General features: G+C 38.6%; 2 protein-coding genes across 3 annotated transcripts in view; one reads left to right on the forward strand and one right to left on the reverse strand.

Moving 5' to 3' along the window:
* LOC133520384 (arf-GAP with Rho-GAP domain, ANK repeat and PH domain-containing protein 2) overlaps positions 1 to 3,166 on the reverse strand; it is a 38,251-nt gene extending 35,085 nt beyond the window's left edge. Inside the window, exon 1 of the mRNA XM_061854807.1 lies at positions 1,342 to 3,166. Within this exon, the coding sequence (XP_061710791.1) occupies positions 1,342 to 2,849 (1,508 nt within the window). The 5' untranslated portion in view covers positions 2,850 to 3,166. The remainder of the gene's footprint in view (positions 1 to 1,341) is intronic.
* A 317-nt stretch (positions 3,167 to 3,483) lies between these two features.
* LOC133520459 (atypical kinase COQ8B, mitochondrial) lies at positions 3,484 to 18,332 on the forward strand. 2 transcript variants are annotated; one of them, XM_061854929.1, is made up of 10 exons: positions 3,484 to 3,804; positions 5,184 to 5,714; positions 6,553 to 6,769; positions 7,474 to 7,601; positions 7,958 to 8,039; positions 8,574 to 8,689; positions 10,968 to 11,130; positions 12,268 to 12,470; positions 14,496 to 14,648; positions 16,853 to 18,332. In XM_061854929.1, the coding sequence occupies exons 2-10, from the start codon at positions 5,187 to 5,189 to the stop codon at positions 17,126 to 17,128; spliced, it is 1,866 nt and encodes a 621-aa protein (XP_061710913.1). In that variant the 5' UTR covers positions 3,484 to 3,804; positions 5,184 to 5,186; the 3' UTR covers positions 17,129 to 18,332. The 2 variants fall into 2 exon arrangements, with proteins under 2 accessions (XP_061710913.1, XP_061710996.1); XM_061855012.1 differs by having other exon boundaries at positions 3,485 to 3,804; positions 5,455 to 5,714.
* The last annotated feature ends 280 nt before the right edge of the window (positions 18,333 to 18,612 follow it).

Below are 18,612 nucleotides of genomic sequence, written 5' to 3' on the forward strand. Positions count from 1 at the left end.
TGAAATGAAATAACTGACAACTGACTAATCAATAGTTCGAATTACTTTAGAACACTGTATTAATGAGACATCTAATGAGTAATAGAAGCATGTAATAGTAATGCGTCATCAGTGTGTAGCCAGGTAGCTACTTCACTTCGGAGCATAGATAATGGGTCACTTTGTATACAAATTTCCATATTGATTGGATAATTTTCATTGCTTTTGAGTATATTATGGATAATATTTAACATATCTCGTATTTTAAAGTAAAAACAATACGTACTGTCGCGTAAACATGTATGTAAAAAGCCCATATTTTACATTACATTGATAGAATAGTATATAATAGTTTTTTTTTTATTCATAAGCACACAATCAATCAACATATAAGAATAACATAAAATGAATAAAATGCCACGAAATGGCCTCATCTCAGCATTTTGTTGGCGATTTCCAGTGCTGATGAGTGCTGCTATTAAATAAGAAAAAAAGAAGTGAAGTGATAGTGAAGTTTGATGTTGATATGACATTTACTGGGGAATGAACTGATATATGTATAACCAAAAGCGAGAAGCTTTTATTCATGCACATGGGTTGTCTGTCCGTGCCATTGTGTGGGAGTCATGGCACAGAATAAGTAATAGTACTACGTACAGAAAAGAAACTTCCTACAAAATGTTTGACAGTGTTTCAAGGATGAATCATGCTACCCCTTTCTAATGTATGGCACTTGCCATTTCGACTTTTTAATTTTAGAGTATTCAAAATTCAAGTCATTACCGTACAGAAAAGAAACTTCGTAGAAAACCGATGTTTGACAGCGATTCAGGGACGGATCATGCTGTCTCTTTCTAATGTATTGCGCTATCCCTTTCGGTTTCGCCCCTTGGTCACATGACTCATGAGATAGTATAAGCGTTTTCAGTTCAAATATTCATGTACAGCCAGCTAGAAAGGTGACCCCGGGGCTCATTGTATGATTGTATGCGGGGGGAGGGGGGGGGGGGGGGTCCACCTCACCTCTCTATGCATCTGACTGTACACAATTAAATTTTGTCATGCACAATTTATTGAGTAACAGGTCTACCACTCAACAGGTTGTTTTAAAGTTATTACTTATTATACCTGTATCCAATGACGGTCCACAACAGAACATGGTTCCTTTAAAAAAATAATTGAAAAATTATGTATTTACCATATTTTTATTGTTAAATTAATGTGCCAAACTGCCAAAAACTTACTACCAATATTTAACGTGACAGGTATCCCAATATGAAAATAAATATCACCATCATTGGACATGATAAAAAGTATAATATATGAAAATATAGCACAATACTACCACAAATAATGACTTACCTTGATGACAGAGGCAAAACAACTTGCAAGGAGTTGATTGTGTCCAATGGGTAAGACTCCTTCAAGACTTGGTTGGTTGGATCCGTATAACACAACAATTTCTGTTCCGACAGCACACAAAACCTGCTCTGCGTGTTCTTGAACAAGTCTTCAACACCACCAGACACCACTTTAGTCAACGTACCACTGAAAAATTGCACTGGCAAGCTGTTTATTGGCGGTCTTTCTATCGTATCAACTTTAGGAATGACCGCTTTGGGAGATTTGTTTAACATATTGTCAAATTTTAACATGCTTGAGAATTTCTGCATAACAGAATGTGTGCTGGTAGATCTCTCTCCAGCTTTAGGCAAAGAGTCAGTATCACTAACAAACCAGTTGGAATTGTTGTCTTTGTCTACCATTGGGACTTTTTCATCTTTCGTCTCAGTCTCAGGAAACAGGCTGTCTGACCTCTCCGGGGGAGTGGGAGGATTGTAATACTCACTGTCTCGGAAATCAAATGTCTCATCTGAATTGTCTGTAGTAACAATAGTACCGTAAGTATCTCCTATTAAGAATGATTCTAGTAGTATTAACTCATTGCTTACTCCATCATATTTTGGTGCAGGTTTGCTGGTGTTGAGTGGATCAAACTCATAAATTGTACTTTTGCTCGGTCTCTGTGTCTTGTTACAATTTGTACTTGTCTGAGTGCTGATGGTACTATTTGGCAGTGTCCAGTTTTCGTACATAGAGTTCTGTCTCATGACCTCTATGCTTTCTCTTTTCTTCCGTCTTTCTGGAACTTCGGGTGCTGATTTTATGCTTACTATACTATTCGCTCTTGAAGGTTTTGGTGTGTCATACGTTAACTGCTCATTCTCCAAATTGGTATAGTTGTTTTGGTCTGATTCTCGGCTGTCATATGAGAAATTACTAACAGTGTCTGTGTTGGAGTCTGAATTTGTAGAAAATAGTGAGAGATCATCAAAATGGGACATGTTCAGGTTGAGTGATGGCAATTCTTGGGCATTTTCATTCTCCGCCTTATACCTCTTCTGTTCTAATAGTGGTGAATGGAACTGTATGTTGTCAAAGAGACTGACATCCACTACTGGCATAGAGACACAGCGCTGGTCTTCTGTTTCCTCCAGAGAGTCTGTCTTTTTCACTTTTCTCAGTTTCATGCCTGCACTCCTCGTGCCTTCTATGACGGACTTGGTGACGGAGTCCCGCATCGCCCGCGACGTGGTGAGCGTCTTCTCCAACGTACCCTTAGCAAACTTGGACCCATCCTGAATGGATTTCTCTATCTTCTCGTTGGCCGACCTGGCTGAGCTGCTCACTTTCAGCGCCACATCCTCGGATATCTGTTTAGACACTGAACTTATGGATCTGAATATGTCCGAGGCGGAAACTCTGTCGTTTGCACTGATTTTAGTTCTCGGCAAGGGAACTGGTCGCTTGAGCGGATCATTTTGTGGGAGAAATGCACTCCTCGGCTTCGGAACGGGCGGCGTATCCATCGGGATCGGTACACTATCACTGTACAACTATTTAGACGACGATAACATTGCTAAGCCATTATACGAGTTTCATAAACAATGTGACGAGTGACTCACAGGGCTAAACAAACCACTTCTTTATTATGTTGACCCAATTACGTCGTCCGCTTTTTACAAAAGCACAATGATATATATCGGCCGTGTCAATAATAGATTTTGATCACATAAAACAAGCTAAAAATTAGTCAAAAGCGAAAATATATTTATATAAAACTTCGAGCGATTCGACGAAGATCGCTGAGAGAGCGCGTAGCGCAGACGCAAAGCGCAGCTGTGTGCCACAGATGAAAATAATATATAGGTATAGACAGATTTAAGCAACAGATAATAAACATAGCTACAAGCTTTATTAATCAGTCATACCAATATAATAAACAAAGATTTTTCGTGAATCGGAAGACGACTCTTGCAAGAGTCATCGGGCCCGGCCTCGGCACTGTCGGCACGCTTCGATGCCTTCGATCGTAAGGCCCGGCGGCAAGATGGCTGAGGGCTTACCGCGAACCACGTTCGACGTGTTGCCTCCCTGTCACACTTACGTACGAATTAAAAAGTGCGACAGAGAGGTAACACGTCGAACATGGTTCGCGGTAGGCCCTCTGGTTAGCAGAAATATTCCGACTACAGGATAGATGTAATGACCCCATTCACTCGACTCGAACGACTCGACTCGTCGTTAGGCTAAATAATAAGTAGCTACGTAAACATTATAAAAAAAAAATAGATAAAATAACTGTCACTTGTCAATTACACATTCAAAATTGTCGTATAAGAAATAGCAAAATTCAGAGTTTACTTTAAAAAATTACCAAGTAAACTAAGTTGCAGTTCTGTTAATGTGTTAAATGTATCGACGTAATTTTGTAATATTCAAATAGCATTTTGTTATTTCTATGATTCGTGATAGAATTGCGAGGTAAGTTATTCACACAAACGACAACAGCCGCACCTGCTATAAATTCTAAAATTTTTGCATCAAATCGGTGATATATTGATGCGGTTAAAACACCAAGTGTCTAAATAATCAATAAAAAAAAATCTGGAGTATTGTTATGGGAAGTTTACCTCATATTATGCAATAACCTATGACCATGATTTCATTAGGCCTTGAGGTTCTCACCACATTTGTACCGCCTACACCGCGTGTGTAGATAGCATTTAATTGCTACTTAAATTTTTCTAAAATTGACTTTGTAAATAGCAAGTTTAACAACAATTAGCAATTAGTATATTAACATAACCCTTTAACTTGATGGGTTGCATTACAGCATACATAATTTTGCCATATAGTGGGCCATTTTGTAAAGGATTTTTTTTTCAAACCTTTCATCTCTGTCTGTGTCTCAGCCAGGCAACTATAGTAGCAGTAGCTTGTTAGAAGAAATGTTATATATTAGGTTCTACTAGTCGCCTAGTACCCATAGTACAAGATTTGCTTAGTTTGGGGCTAGGTTGAGCTGTGACAGATGTCCCCTAATATTTATTTAATATCCTATATTGATGAACCATTATTGGGAAGGGCTTAAAGGACCATAAAAATGTTTGTTTGGTTCTTTTAAATACCTTAAAACTAGGGTTCTAAAAGTGACCATGTAGTTAACAATATATTAATTATGCCTATTCTATCCCATACTAATATATAATACTGAGATTATAAAATGATTATTTTGAGGGTAAAATCAATATCCTACAGTTTTCAAACTACTGTCTACCACCAATTTGGGAGGCCAAAAGTTTCAAGTTTCATATAATCCACAAAAATAGAACCAGGCGGTTGTAGCCTTAGGGTCAAAAAGTTTGAAGACTGTCCTAGAATATCTGCATTATTGCAAAACCTCCATGCAATTTTGCATCAAATGTTGTTGGTTACATTATGAAATCATTATTGCTTAATGAATGACATTAATACATTACCTAATTATACAAATACTCTTTGGCACAACCTGTAGTAGAACTACAAGTTAAATCACATATCAATAAGTCATATTTCCAACTACAGCTTATAGATATAATATTTCATTTGAATACTAATACAACAAATGTATACTTTGTGAGGTGAATTATAAATTATATGGCTTAAAATTATTTCAATACTGCATATTTAACTGGCTTTAAGTTTTAATGACTAACTGATGGCAATTTTTTTTAATAACAATATATTTTTATAATGTTGCAAATGTTCCTAACTGCTAGTAATAAAACAATTATTATATTTTTTAACTTTCTTATGTAATATGCCACTGACAAGTATTTAAATTTATTTATGTAAATAATGTATTAATCAACTAATTGCAGGCAATGTCGCACATTAACGACCTAATCGGCGTAGTCCGGGGCCTGAGGTTAGTTGTGGAAGCCGGAGTCAAACTCCAGCAGGAAAATGCTAGAATCATCTGGAATAACTCCACCATTAAGGCTTTTGCTCAAACGTGTCCAACTAACCCCATATCTAACATTAAAGTTAGCCCAGACTTTGGCAAAGAGCTGTTTGACCGAGCTTCTGTTGTCGCTCAAGGCTTCCAACAGTATGCAGTAATGAATGTCCCCAATTTTACAACGAATCCAGAGACTAAAGCTGCCATGGATCCAAAGTTGCAAGAGGAAATAGAGGAGCTTAACCGGGAGTTCAACCGGACCTTCGAAAGTTTGGAAAAAGCTCAGTTACGAACCGAGCAGCTAAATGATAGAATTCAAGTTCCATTAGAGAATGTAACTGTGCGAAGGGTTGAGACTCATAGCCCTGAAATCTTAACTGAAATTAAGCCAGGCAGTGTAAGCAGTTCAGGAAAACCAAAGCCTGTTGCCAAGAAGAAGATAAGAGTGGCAGTAAGTAATTTTTTTTTATTAATGCAAGGTTGACGGTTTGAATGTTGCACAATACTTTACAACTTGTAAGGTATGTTGGGGTAACTTAGAAACTGAGTAGTTTTGAGAATTACAAATATCTACTAAAATAAAGGCACTATCTACTGTAGCAACAGTAAACAATATAACTTTGTGTCACTTTTAGTATGAAGGACTTCAGACTTAGCAGCTATTAGTTATTATAAAACTTAAGTTTTATTTTTCTCCATATTTGTCATAAGAATAATAAATTATACTGCCAATATTGTGTCTTTTGGTTTACTGAGTAGATTCTTACAATCATTGTTATCTCTTAAAAACACGCAAAACTTGCTTATAGTAATGGCGCAGCAATATTTTTGTGTTTATAGCTTTCCAGGTTTAAAATCAAAATATTAATTATTAATACTCATGTCTTGGTTACTCGTGTATGCTGCTTAAAACTCGTAGAGTCGGACCTAGCTAACTCTGTATAGCTTTTGCAGTGATAAAGTGTGGCAACGTCATCGTTAATGTCAAATGTCGTTTATAATGGCATTCCCTGACTTGACTTGACTTTAATGGCATTTGGCATAATGGCATTCCTGACTTTGTCCTGTACAAGTCGGCGCAAGTTAGCTTAGACAGATAAGAATTTAGAAAATTCCTCTTTTGCTAATTTTTTTATCAATGTTGCAAAAGTGGTTCGTTTTTTAATTTGTCTCAAAAACTCTCAAACTAAAAAAACAGGCAAAAGGCGCAAATTATCATCAGCATTTATACCATTACAAAATTTTTAAACCTTTTCTTCAAAGCTACTAAAATCATATTAATTCCCTAGCTAAGCGAGAACTCGAAGCCCCGCGTAGTCCCATCGTCCCGCCTCGGCCGAATGTTCTCGTTCGGCTCGTTGGCCGCCGGACTCGGGGTCGGCACGGTGGCGCAGTACGCGCGGAACACCATCCAGTCCGTCACAGGCAAGGCGGACGACTCCGCCAACGCGTTCCTGTCGCCTGCTAACGCTGAACGGATTGTGGACACGCTGTGTAAAGTTAGAGGTCAGTCTAATAGTGCCGTTAATTCGTATAGGAGGTGCAAGAACGTACTGCTCGCCCTCTAGAATTGATCAAAGGTGCCTAGCTTTTCAAAGACGCATGTACTCGAGAATTTGAAACGGGTTCTTCCGTGGCCGGATGGTTTAGTGGTCAGGACGTTGGCCGCGTATATGAGATCTATTTCAGTTTATAGTCTAATAGTGGATTGTACAATTCATTCAACTTGGTTTTTACTGATGTTCTTAGCCAGTGCATAACAGGTACAAAGATTTTTATAAAAAAAAAAAACACTTCGTTTGCGAAGAAAATATACTAGTAAGAGTAAAGAACTTTATTTCTCAAAAGAAATTTTACATTTCACTTAATGAGAATATACCTATACTAAATCAAAAGTAAATCAGTGAGCATCGCAAGTTATACAAAACAAACAAAAACAATAACTAATTAGACTAAGACGATTTTGTCACAATAATTAATAGTAGCACACTGCAGGTAGCACTATAAAAGTCCAGAGACTTACACTTATAATTATAATACAGAACAAGTTCATTTTAGAGAATAAGTAACACAAATACATATTAAAAACAGAACGATCCTAATTACCTACACTTTAAGTTCAATTTGGTACGAGTATACATGTGGTATCAAGTATTTATGATATCAAGCAAAATATAAAATGAATATTGAGTTTTTTGTGTGTCAAACAGGAGCGGCACTGAAGCTCGGTCAACTGCTGAGCATCCAGGACGAGTCGGTGATATCTCCAGAGTTGCAGCGCATATTCGAGCGAGTGCGGCAGTCAGCAGACTTCATGCCCGCATGGCAAGTGGAACAGGTCAGTCAGTATCACGTTATTTCTACATTTTGTCGCGTCGGATCAAACGAAGGGCAAAGATGTTCAACGAAAATGAATGGGAGAAATTATAGATTTTGTGTTTTTCCTGAACCTCTAATCTTTGCAAGGTATACGAGTAGTGTAGCCAATAGAAAGTTAGGTCAAACTAAAACATTACATCACATCTCGTTTTGATTACGGAACCTTGAACCAGCGTGAACCTTGAATGCACGAAGGTTCACATACACACACTTACATAGGTAGCCTAGCTATGTACGCCTGCAACTCCAGAGGAGTTACATGCGCGTTGCCGACCCTCAAACTCATTATAGCATAGGCACTGTATTGTATTTCAGGTGATGGCGGCCCAGTTGGGAGGGGAGTGGCGAACGAGAGTGCAGCATTTCGAAGATAAACCTTTCGCAGCCGCCTCCATAGGTACGTCGCTTACTAAAAGCCGTCTAGAGGCCTATAAAAATGCCTATTACATAGTCTTTTGAAAAAAATAAATTTTGCTTTTATCTTGGCAAGTTTTGATTTGTGGACAGAGGACACACAAAATGTTTAACTATATCGACAATTTTGATAACTAGTCGAATTTAGTAGAATTAGAATCTAAGGCCCATAAGAAATAAAATAAATGGCTATTTTATTAATTTATTTTATTTTATTTAGAGGGCAAGCAAATAAATAATGATCGTAATCCCAAGTCTGACAGCAGAAGCTGTACTTGTATTTAAATAATGATTACAAAAATTAAAGTCCGTTTGTACATTTTTGTAGTCATTGTTTGTATGCGGTAAGTCTGCACAATACCCAATGTAATTTTGTACAGAGGTTCTTATTTTTCTTGTTTACTCGTAGTTTAAGGTTGAAGGGCTCGAAACATCGGAATATTTTTTTAAATTAATTTCATGATTAAAAATCACCGTAACCAAACACAGTAAATCCATGGTTTTATTACACCCACAGGCCAGGTGCACCTGGCGGTACTACACAACGGCATGGAGGTGGCCATGAAGGTGCAGTATCCAGGCGTTGCTAAGGGCATCAACAGTGACATTGACAACCTCGTTGGTGTGCTCAAGGTACAAAATTCGTTGATTTGTGCGTGTACAGTACAATTGGAGTCAAATAGATAGTGACGACCAATTGCCCAAACCTAAAAAAATCGTAGCACACCTTTGAAGATGACACTATACGACGTCATGTTTTATAGTAACACTGGTAACTGAATTGGCAAACGTCAACATTTAACAGTGCCTTTAACAGTACTCATATGCATTTGCCCATTTGATGGATTTGTAATCAAGGAACGGAATCAATCTAATATTTTTGCTCTTTGCTGTACTGAAGTATAAAACCCCAGATCTCTTAAATAAGCTATGTTGTATTAAACTCCGCGAACGCCGTAACTGTGGGATTCAATTGTTAACGCCGCGCCATGCCTGAGCAGCTTTTTGGGGAAGTATTCACTATGCCGCATCGAAGGTCTGGAATAATATCCCTCCCCCCTTGAGAATCCTGCAAAGTATTCATAGTTTTAAGTCAAAGCTGAAACAGTATTTACTTAATCGCCCACTTAACCAGGAAGCCTGCTGACTTGATGTAACCTGCCTGTAGTAGTAATCTTTCTGCTCTTTGCTGTACTGAAGTATACCCCCCCCCCCCCCCCCCCTCCCAGATCTCTTCAATAAGCTATGTTGTATTAAGCTCCGCGAACGCCGTAACTGTGGGATTCAATTGTTAACGCCGCGCCATGCCTGAGCAGCTTTTTGGGAAAGTTTTCGTTATGCCGCATCGAAGGTCTGGAATAATATCCCTCCCCCCCCCCTTGAGAAACCTGCAAAGTATTCATAGTTTTAAGTCAAAGCTGAAACAGTATTTACTTAATCGCCCACTTAACCAGGAAGCCTGCTGACTTGATACAAGCTGCCTGTAGTACTAATCTTTCTGCTCTTTGCTGTACTGAAGTATAACCCCCCCCCCCCCCTCCCCCAGATCTCTTCCATAACTTAACCAGGAAGCCTACTGACTTGATACAAGCTGCCTGTGGTACTTTTACTTATGCTTACCACAAGTTTTTGTTACTTCTACATTGCAATAGTTTACCATCCCTGTTACTCATGCTTATTTGAGTATTATTCGTCTTCCTCTGATGCTGTTTTGATAATAAATAAAGATAAAGTAAAATTGGCCTAATGGACGCTGGTCTGGTCTGTCATTGCCTGTTAGTTCGTGTAGCTACCGTTGGCGATTGTTGCGTATGCAGTTGTAATGTTCAGCCAAGGTATGGTTGAACTGGACCGATAGGTACAGTGTTATGTGTAAGATCCTTTTTTTTTTCTTTTTTTTTCATCTGTCTGTTACCTTTCATGATTCTTCTCACTTGATGGTTTCATCGGAAGATCAGCGCTGGAAGCCACCAGCAACATGCTGAGATGAGGCCGTTTCGTGGCACATTATGCTTTCTGTTTTAGTTATATTATGTAATTTGTCTTGTTTATGTTTACGATAAAATAATTATATTCTATTATTTCATTAAAAACGTTGCTACAGGCAAAAATAACATGATAATTTATTCGATTTTGGTGCCTTATGATCAGGGGTCGGACAAAAAGTGCGCATGACGTCAAACCACTTATAGGACGATTTCAAATACATAGTATTTTTGATTTTCATAAACAATTATCACTTATCATTTATCAACCTCTTTATTAAACGATATCGCCACTTGAAATGAGTAAGTACGTTTTTGACTGACACATTGTCAATCAGATGAACAATAAATTGACTTCGTTACTGTTTAGCTATTGTATCTTCACGATTATATTTAGCTAAAATTTATATTTACTAATGTATAAGAAAACGCTCTAAAATGTCATGTCATCTTTACTCGAATATTGTGGCAATTTTCCGTTTTTGGAGGTACGTGACAAACACGTATACTGATAATCTTACCTACTGTTCCCACTTTTGACTATTAAACCTATTTATCTGAGGATCCCACAGACTTGTTCTAACTAATTTCAAATAATTATACCTTATGGTAACAAGTTTCGTGAAATTTATTTTATTCACTACATCACCCTACCACCTGTATTATTAATTCCATGGATTTATTTACGTTTATTTTGTTACTTCATTAATACTACTTTGTTACTACATGTCACACGGAAGTTTAAATACAAACTCAAACATCATCCTGTGTGCAAGATTACGTAATTTTTACGTCATCCGCACTTTTTGTCCGACCCCTGCTTATGATAAAAATACGTGATATTGATTTGTACTGAATTGGATTCCCTAAATTTCGGTTGCCAAATTCAGTAGCTGAAAACTAACTGTGATTGTTAATTGTTGTAGGTGTGGAATGTGTTCCCCAAAGGGATGTTCATAGACAACATAGTGGAGGTGGCCAAAAAGGAGCTCGCTTGGGAGGTGGACTACCGCCGCGAGGCCGAATGCACTAAACGGTTTAAGACTCTTCTCGCGCCTTACCCTGAGTACTTCGTACCCGATGTTGTAGGTAAGAGACCGTATTATGTTTGTAGTCTTGTCTAGTAGACATAAAATGCTCATATGTCCCCTAAAGGGGGTTATAGACAGCATAGCGGAGACTAAAGAGCTCGCTTGGGCGGTGGACTACCGCCGCGAGGCCGAATGCACTAAAAGGTTCAAGACATTCATCGCGCCCTACCCTGAGTACTTCGTGCCCGATGACGTAGGCACGAGACCGTATCACCGTATTATGTTTCTAGTCTTGTCTAGTAGAAATAAAAAGCTCATATGTCTCTTAAAGGGGGTTATAGACAGCATTGGAGACTAAGAAGAAGCTTGCTTGGGAGGGGGTCTAACTACCGCCCCGAGGCCGAGGAACTAAACGGTTTAAGACTCCTCGCGCCCTAAGACCTCGATTTGTTCTTAACCTTATCTAGCAGTCATATGTCTAAAGGGTTATTCATGGACAGCATGGTGAAGGTGTATTAAAGTTACTAGGTCTCTACCTAGTAAGTACTAACTAATAACTAGGTACTTAGGTTACTTATTAGTTAGTTCTTAATCTAGAATAAATTAGTACGTACTTAGCCTAGAATTTATTTATTGTGATATCATATTTCTGTCACTATCAACCTATCATGTTTTGGCAATAAAGTGATTTGTAGTTTAGATAGCTAAACTGAGATGTCTGAGCTTTGACCCTGGTATGTTCAAGCCATTCTCTATTTTGTGCAGTATGGTTGGCTACCGTTCTGAGTTAAAAATAAAGCCGTTTAAAAAGCACTGCCCTTTGTGGTTCAAAATCAGCAGATATGAGCTTGAAAACGACCTGCCTGAGCGACGGCCTGATCCAAAAATCTTTTCTGGAATAGCTTAGCTATTATGATTTTGGCCCATATAGATTAAGGATTAAAGTCGCTTTTTCAACGAAATTCATCTAAGGCTCTGTTTCCATTCATTCAGATCGGATAACAAACTATCGTGTATTTTATGTTTCTATTATACTCAAAACATACCCACTTTGTCACTATAAACGGCGCGAAATCCAAATTTTCTTTGAAAAGTCAACCGTTTGTGCCTACATTTTTTCAATTTGCCGGCTTTTTCTACTGACTAAGTTGATGTGCCAGAGTATATATAGTTTATAAAAAATACTTTGTTTCAGACGAGCTCTGCGCGCAAGTAGTGATAACAACCGAGCTAATAGACGGCGTACCGCTAGACAAGTTCTTCGACGCACCGTACGAAACTCGGCACGACATCGCTTACAAGATCATGCAGCTCTGTCTGCGGGAGATGTTCGTGTTGCGCTGCATGCAAACCGACCCCAACTGGGCCAATTTCTTCTACAACCCAAACACTAAACAGGTATAATATACAAGCTATTTAACGCGGTACATCGCCTACAAGATCATGTAGCTATGCCTGCGCGATGTTCGTGTTGCGCTGCATGCAAACCGACTCCAACTGGGCCAATTTCTTCAACAACCCAAACACTAAACAGGTATAATATACAAGCTATATAACGCGGTACATCGCCTACAAGATCATGTAGCTATGCCTGCGCGATGTTCGTGTTGCGCTGCATGCAAACCGACCCCAACTGGGCCAATTTCTTATACAACCCGAACACTAAACAGGTATAATATACAAGCTATTTAACGCGGTACATCGCCTACAAGATCATGTAGCTATGCCTGCGCGATGTTCGTGTTGCGTTGCATGCAGACCGACCCCAACTGGGCCAATTTCTTCTACAACCCAAACACTAAACAGGTATAATATACAAGCTATTTAACGCGGTACATCGCCTACAAGATCATGTAGCTATGCCTGCGCGATGTTCGTGTTGCGCTGCATGCAAACCGACTCCAACTGGGCCAATTTCTTCAACAACCCAAACACTAAACAGGTATAATATACAAGCTATATAACGCGGTACATCGCCTACAAGATCATGTAGCTATGCCTGCGCGATGTTCGTGTTGCGCTGCATGCAAACCGACCCCAACTGGGCCATTTTCATATACAACCCAAACACTAAACAGGTATAATATACAAGCTATTTAACGCGGTACATCGCCTACAAGATCATGTAGCTATGCCTGCGCGACGTTCGTGTTGCGTTGCATGCAGACCGACCCCAACTGAGCCAATTTCTTCTACAACCCAAACACTAAACAGGTATAATATACAAGCTATTTAACGCGGTACATCGCCTACAAGATCATGTAGCTATGCCTGCGCGATGTTCGTGTTGCGCTGCATGCAAACAGACCTCAACTGGGCCAATTCCTTCTCCAACCCCAACACTAAACAGGTATAATGTATAAGCTATTTAACGCGGTACATCGCCTACAAGATCATGTAGCCATGCCTGCGTGATGTTAGTGTTGCGCTGCATGCAAACCGACCCCAACTGGGCCAATTTCTTCTACAACCCAAACACTAAACAGGTATAATATACAAGCTATATAACGCGGTACATCGCCTACAAGATCATGTAGCCATGCCTGCGTGATGTTCGTGTTGCGCTGCATGCAAACCGACCCCAACTGGGCCAATTTCTTCTACAACCCAAACACTAAACAGGTATACAAGTTGTCTAATGCGGCACGTCGCCTACTAGATCATGCTGCTCTGCCTGTGGGATGTTCGTATTGCGCTGCATGCAAACCGACCCGAACTAGGCGAACTTTTTATATAACACCAACACTAAACAGGTATCATATACAAGCCGTTTAACGTGGTACATCGCAGACCGACCCCAACTGGACCTATTTATTCTACAACCATATATATGCTGGCTGGCATATACAAGCTGTTTAACGTGATATTTCGCCTACAATACTAAAATGTAAAATGGTTTAATTAATATAATTAATATATGTTCAGTCGAGTTCATAAATATGTATACATTGTTTCATCTTAATCCATTGCAATAAGGCGAAAAAAATTATACATATTTATGAACTCGATGGTTCAATGCCAGCTCAACTATTTAGATATTGTAGCTCAATAGAAGTCAGACTGTAGCTGTTTTTCTACACGTTAACCCCCTTATTCATAAACGTGTACTAAAGTTACGATGCCGCTAATCATCATTTGTCCCTTTCCGACGTATTGGTATGATGGAAAGAGACAAACGATGATTAGCGGCATCGTAACTTTAGTACACGTTTATGAATAAGGGGGTATATGTATGGTACGATCCTTGTGTCTTTATAACAACTAACAAATATTGTTTCTGAACTATTGACGTTTTCTAAGTTTGTATTTATCTCATTAATTATGCTATTAACAAACTATTACCTATATTTTGCTATGCTTACTTTGGAGTTAGGTCGATCTCTCGTCGTATTCACTAGTTAGAAAAAACCAACAATTTTACAGGTCATCCTCCTAGACTTTGGCGCGACCCGCGAGTACTCTAAAGAGTTCATGGACCAGTACATAGAGATCATCAAGGCGGCGTCAGACGGCGACCGCGACGCCATCCTGAGGATGTCCAAGGAGATGAAGTTCCTTACGGGATACGAGTCTAAGGTAAGGCTAGGTGACAATGGTTTCGTATGTGACGACGCCTGTATCACTGTTTGGGATTAGGTTGCCGAGCGGACCCCCAGGCTCCGGAGGATTATGATCTAGTACTTGGAACCTAATAAGAAGTAATAGAGTGCTTACTCCATACATCACTTTTGGTACCAAAATGCTTATTATTTCCGCAGTCTAGTTATAATATTCGCGGAAAATCGTTGAGCATTAGACGTTATGTTTGCCGCGATATCTATTGTCGAGTAGAGGTACAGAGAGTTCCGCTACTCGATGCTAGAGGTCGACTGCGAATATAATAATCATTTTGGTACCAAAACTGATGTATGGAGTGAGCACTCTATTACTTCTTATATCTCTATGGTGTAGTAGCACTCGCTGCAACCAGCTTCAAGCACAGAAATACTACATTGTGCAACGAGGGGGGTAAGTGAAATATTGGAGACGAGGGTGTTAATTAAAGACTCTTACAAATATTCTTACCTCTGGAGTTACACACAATGTTTTTCATAACACTTGCGAAGAAAAAACTAAATTTTAAGCGAAATTATTCTTAAATATGGTGACATTTCAAACATTCTTTCGCCATATTATATCATTTTTTGACAGGTTAGGCATCGAAGGTACAACCCATCCGGCATTCAGCCACGATTGAAAATTGTGTAGTAATAATTTTAACGGCTACAAAATGAAACAAATTAAATATTTATAAAACACAAAAAAAAAGTATTAGTATTATAAAAGTAAAATTCATTTATACATACTTAGTTCGTATGAATCAGTGTCATCATAAAAAAGCTATAACTCACTCGTGACTTTTTTCACAATCCATAACTCCCGCGGGTTCAATATAAGCCTTTCTACTTCAGTGCACCTGCATTAAATAAGGTCTTTTTATAAGCTATAAGCAGTTATAAACAAGTGTGATGAAAAACTATATAATATTCGTAATATTTCATACAGAATGACCCGATACCACCCGTCTCAGTAGCGAATTGCATCATTCTATGGCATAACTTTCTTTTCGTTGCGACCCCCCCCCCCTCGTTGAGCTCTGGCAACCTTACTCACCGGCAGGAACACAACACTATGACGTAACTTTCTTGTCAAGTAACAAATTCAACTGGCTGAACGAACACCCCTAATATCTTCGAGCAACACCGGCTTCCGACACCTCGGAAGGAAGGAGCCCAGTTATATTTTACCGTACAAATCGATCTGCCATTTTTTGCGGGGGTTTCACACAGTCGCACTTCTCACTCACTACATACAAAATCCAATCAGTAATGACCACACAAATACATAAGAATGGACACACGTCAAAGAAAAATCTTGCACACCTCGATCTCTTTTTGTGTACGGGCGAGTCACAACACGCACCGCGCTATGCCCAGTTGGGCATGTGCTTTGGCAAACACCTTTCCCGGTGTTGCTCGAAGCCTAATATGTTTCAAGTTTAAGATCCCGGTAACGATTTTAGAGCAAAAATGTAAAATTGATAGATTTAGTCGTTGAAATTGTACACATTTTCTTACGTAATATCTAAATAACAAGTATTGGTTTCTATTAGCACGTCCTCTCATCTTGCCTTTTAATAATGAGGTCGCAAGCGTGCGTCCCCGGTAATATGTGACGTGTGTGTGTGTTTAATAATTCATAAAAAAAACTATGTTGGTGATAAATTATACAAAATGATGTATAAGAACAGTTTCAGCAAATGTTGTAGATTGTTTAAGTTTCAAAATTACGTTAAAATTAAGTCGATTTCCAGAGAAATTGTCACTTGTTTTGAAGTCATTTCTTTAGAAAATTGATTTCGTCTAACTTTCATTTACACTACTTCAAATTTATAATACCAAAAATGTAGTCTATTAAAGTTGAAGTACAGGATATGTGTAATACAAAATTACAATTTTTAGCAGTCCAAACTTTACGAAATTTACAAATAAGATCGACAAAATCAGTGCTTTACGCGCGTTTATCTAATCGTCCATCAGAAAAAAAAATCATAAATAATTAAGTCACTCTATTTTCAAAAAAATTATCTATTAAAATGAAAGATAACAAGACGTGGTAATAGAAACCAGTACTTGTATTTCTTAGTTAACAAAAGGTGTACAATTTCATCGACTAAATCTATCAATTTGACATTTTTGCGACTAAAATCGATAACGGCCTCTTAACCAACTATCCTACAGATAATGGAAGAAACCCACGTGGACACAGTCATGATAATGGGCGAAGTATTCACCAGTACTTCAGGCGAATTCGATTTTGGTACCCAACGTACAACCCGTCGGATCCAAGCCCTAGTGCCCACCATACTGACGCACCGCCTCTGTCCGCCGCCCGAAGAAATATACTCGCTGCACAGGAAACTGTCGGGGGTGTTCCTGCTGTGTTCCAAGATGAAAATTAAGATGAACTGTAGGGATATGTTCCAGGAGATTTATGAGCAGTATAAGGATAGATAATGAGGGATTGGGAGATACCGGTTCTTTGATTGTATATCCTGTCTAAGCTAACTCTGCATTTGATTTTTATTAAGTGAAACGTTGTCTTGTTTAGTAAAAGTTAAAAAGATATGACCTATATCTGAATCCCAGGAGATTAAGTCAGCTACAATCTCGGTTCTCCATACAAACGTAGTTACGCATTTTACTAGCTAGATTGCTCTGAAACTTTGTACTTACAACCACTGACATATACACCGTGTTTTTATTGAATTCCGTTAACTTCGGGGTATTGGTAAGTACGTTTAAGGAAACTACATGACAGTTAATTTAAAAAAAAAAAAGTTTTTTTTTTTTTGTTATAAGAAGTAATTGAATATTGCATATAGCGTTGTTGTTGCACGGGCATTACATTTATCTCAATCAAACAATAGACAATTGTGACATGTCAATGTCATTTCGAACATCGATCGTCCGAGATAGTACTTACGTTTAGTAGCAAATGTATTAACCCGTACTAAACACTAATCAATATGTGAACGGGCCCTAAGGTAAGTGTACACACTCGTAAGGGCTTTATAAGATAAAAATAAAATATTGATTATCTCCGAAATGGAGTTAATTACAATACCGGTGTCTTTGAGAAAGTTACTCAATTTAAGCTCAGGATTGCACCCTTGAAATTAACGCAAATAAAAAAAACATGGTGTATATCTAAGGACGGGCCTTACGGGCCCTAAGAATGGTGCTAGTTCAGTGGTGTCACACACGAATTCGAGCCAATCGTGCAGTCTAACGCAACTAGTTGCGACCAATCGCGCGCGTGATGCGAACTCATCAACCAATCGCGTTGCGGCGTTAGACTGCACGATTGGCTCGAATTCGTGTGCGTGACACTCTGTACTGGCCCCATTCTTATTGCCCGTAAGGCCCCTTAGATATATATGTCGATGCTTACAATAGGATAAGGTATACCTTGAAGCTACGTAATTAATTACAGGCATAGATATATCTACCATACTTCAAGTACCATAGTTAAAAAAATACAGCGATGTTAAGTTTTTCATACAAAACTTCGTTTTGCGTCATTTGTTTGTTTTATAAGCTGAAGTTATGTATACTAATTACAGGCATATACATATAACCTCATGTTGTATGTCAAAGTTTCATTACAATCCAACATGTAGTTTTAAAATGAGAACGAAACTCCGTTTGTATGGGAAGGAGATATGATGATGATGATGAGATATGCTGCGAACTTTGAAAGTGTGGAAATGCCATTGTAAACAGATAGAAACTTGGCGTTTATGATACTTGCACACTATCACCGCAGTGTGTGTAGAGTTAACTTAATTCGACTAACGTGTAAAGTCTAAGACGAGTTTATGCTTCGAATTTGACAGCTAATGTAGCCAGTATTTATATGTAACCCATTTTTGCTACCATAGAAATAAGTAGTGATTAAGACTCGAGTCTTTGAGCCCTCTGCTTTAAGTCTCGGCTCA

This window comes from Cydia pomonella, chromosome 1 (assembly GCF_033807575.1).
Source record: "Cydia pomonella isolate Wapato2018A chromosome 1, ilCydPomo1, whole genome shotgun sequence".
In the NCBI taxonomy this organism is placed as follows: Eukaryota; Metazoa; Arthropoda; class Insecta; order Lepidoptera; family Tortricidae; genus Cydia; species Cydia pomonella.

Coding starts and splice junctions, on each gene's coding strand:
- LOC133520459 (XM_061854929.1), top strand. CDS start 5,187: ATGTCGCACATTAACGACCTAATCGGCGTAGTCCGGGGCCTGAGGTTA. Junction 8,040..8,573: donor TTTCGCAGCCGCCTCCATAG/GTACGTCGCTTA, acceptor TTACACCCACAG/GCCAGGTGCACCTGGCGGTA. Junction 8,690..10,967: donor ACCTCGTTGGTGTGCTCAAG/GTACAAAATTCG, acceptor TAATTGTTGTAG/GTGTGGAATGTGTTCCCCAA.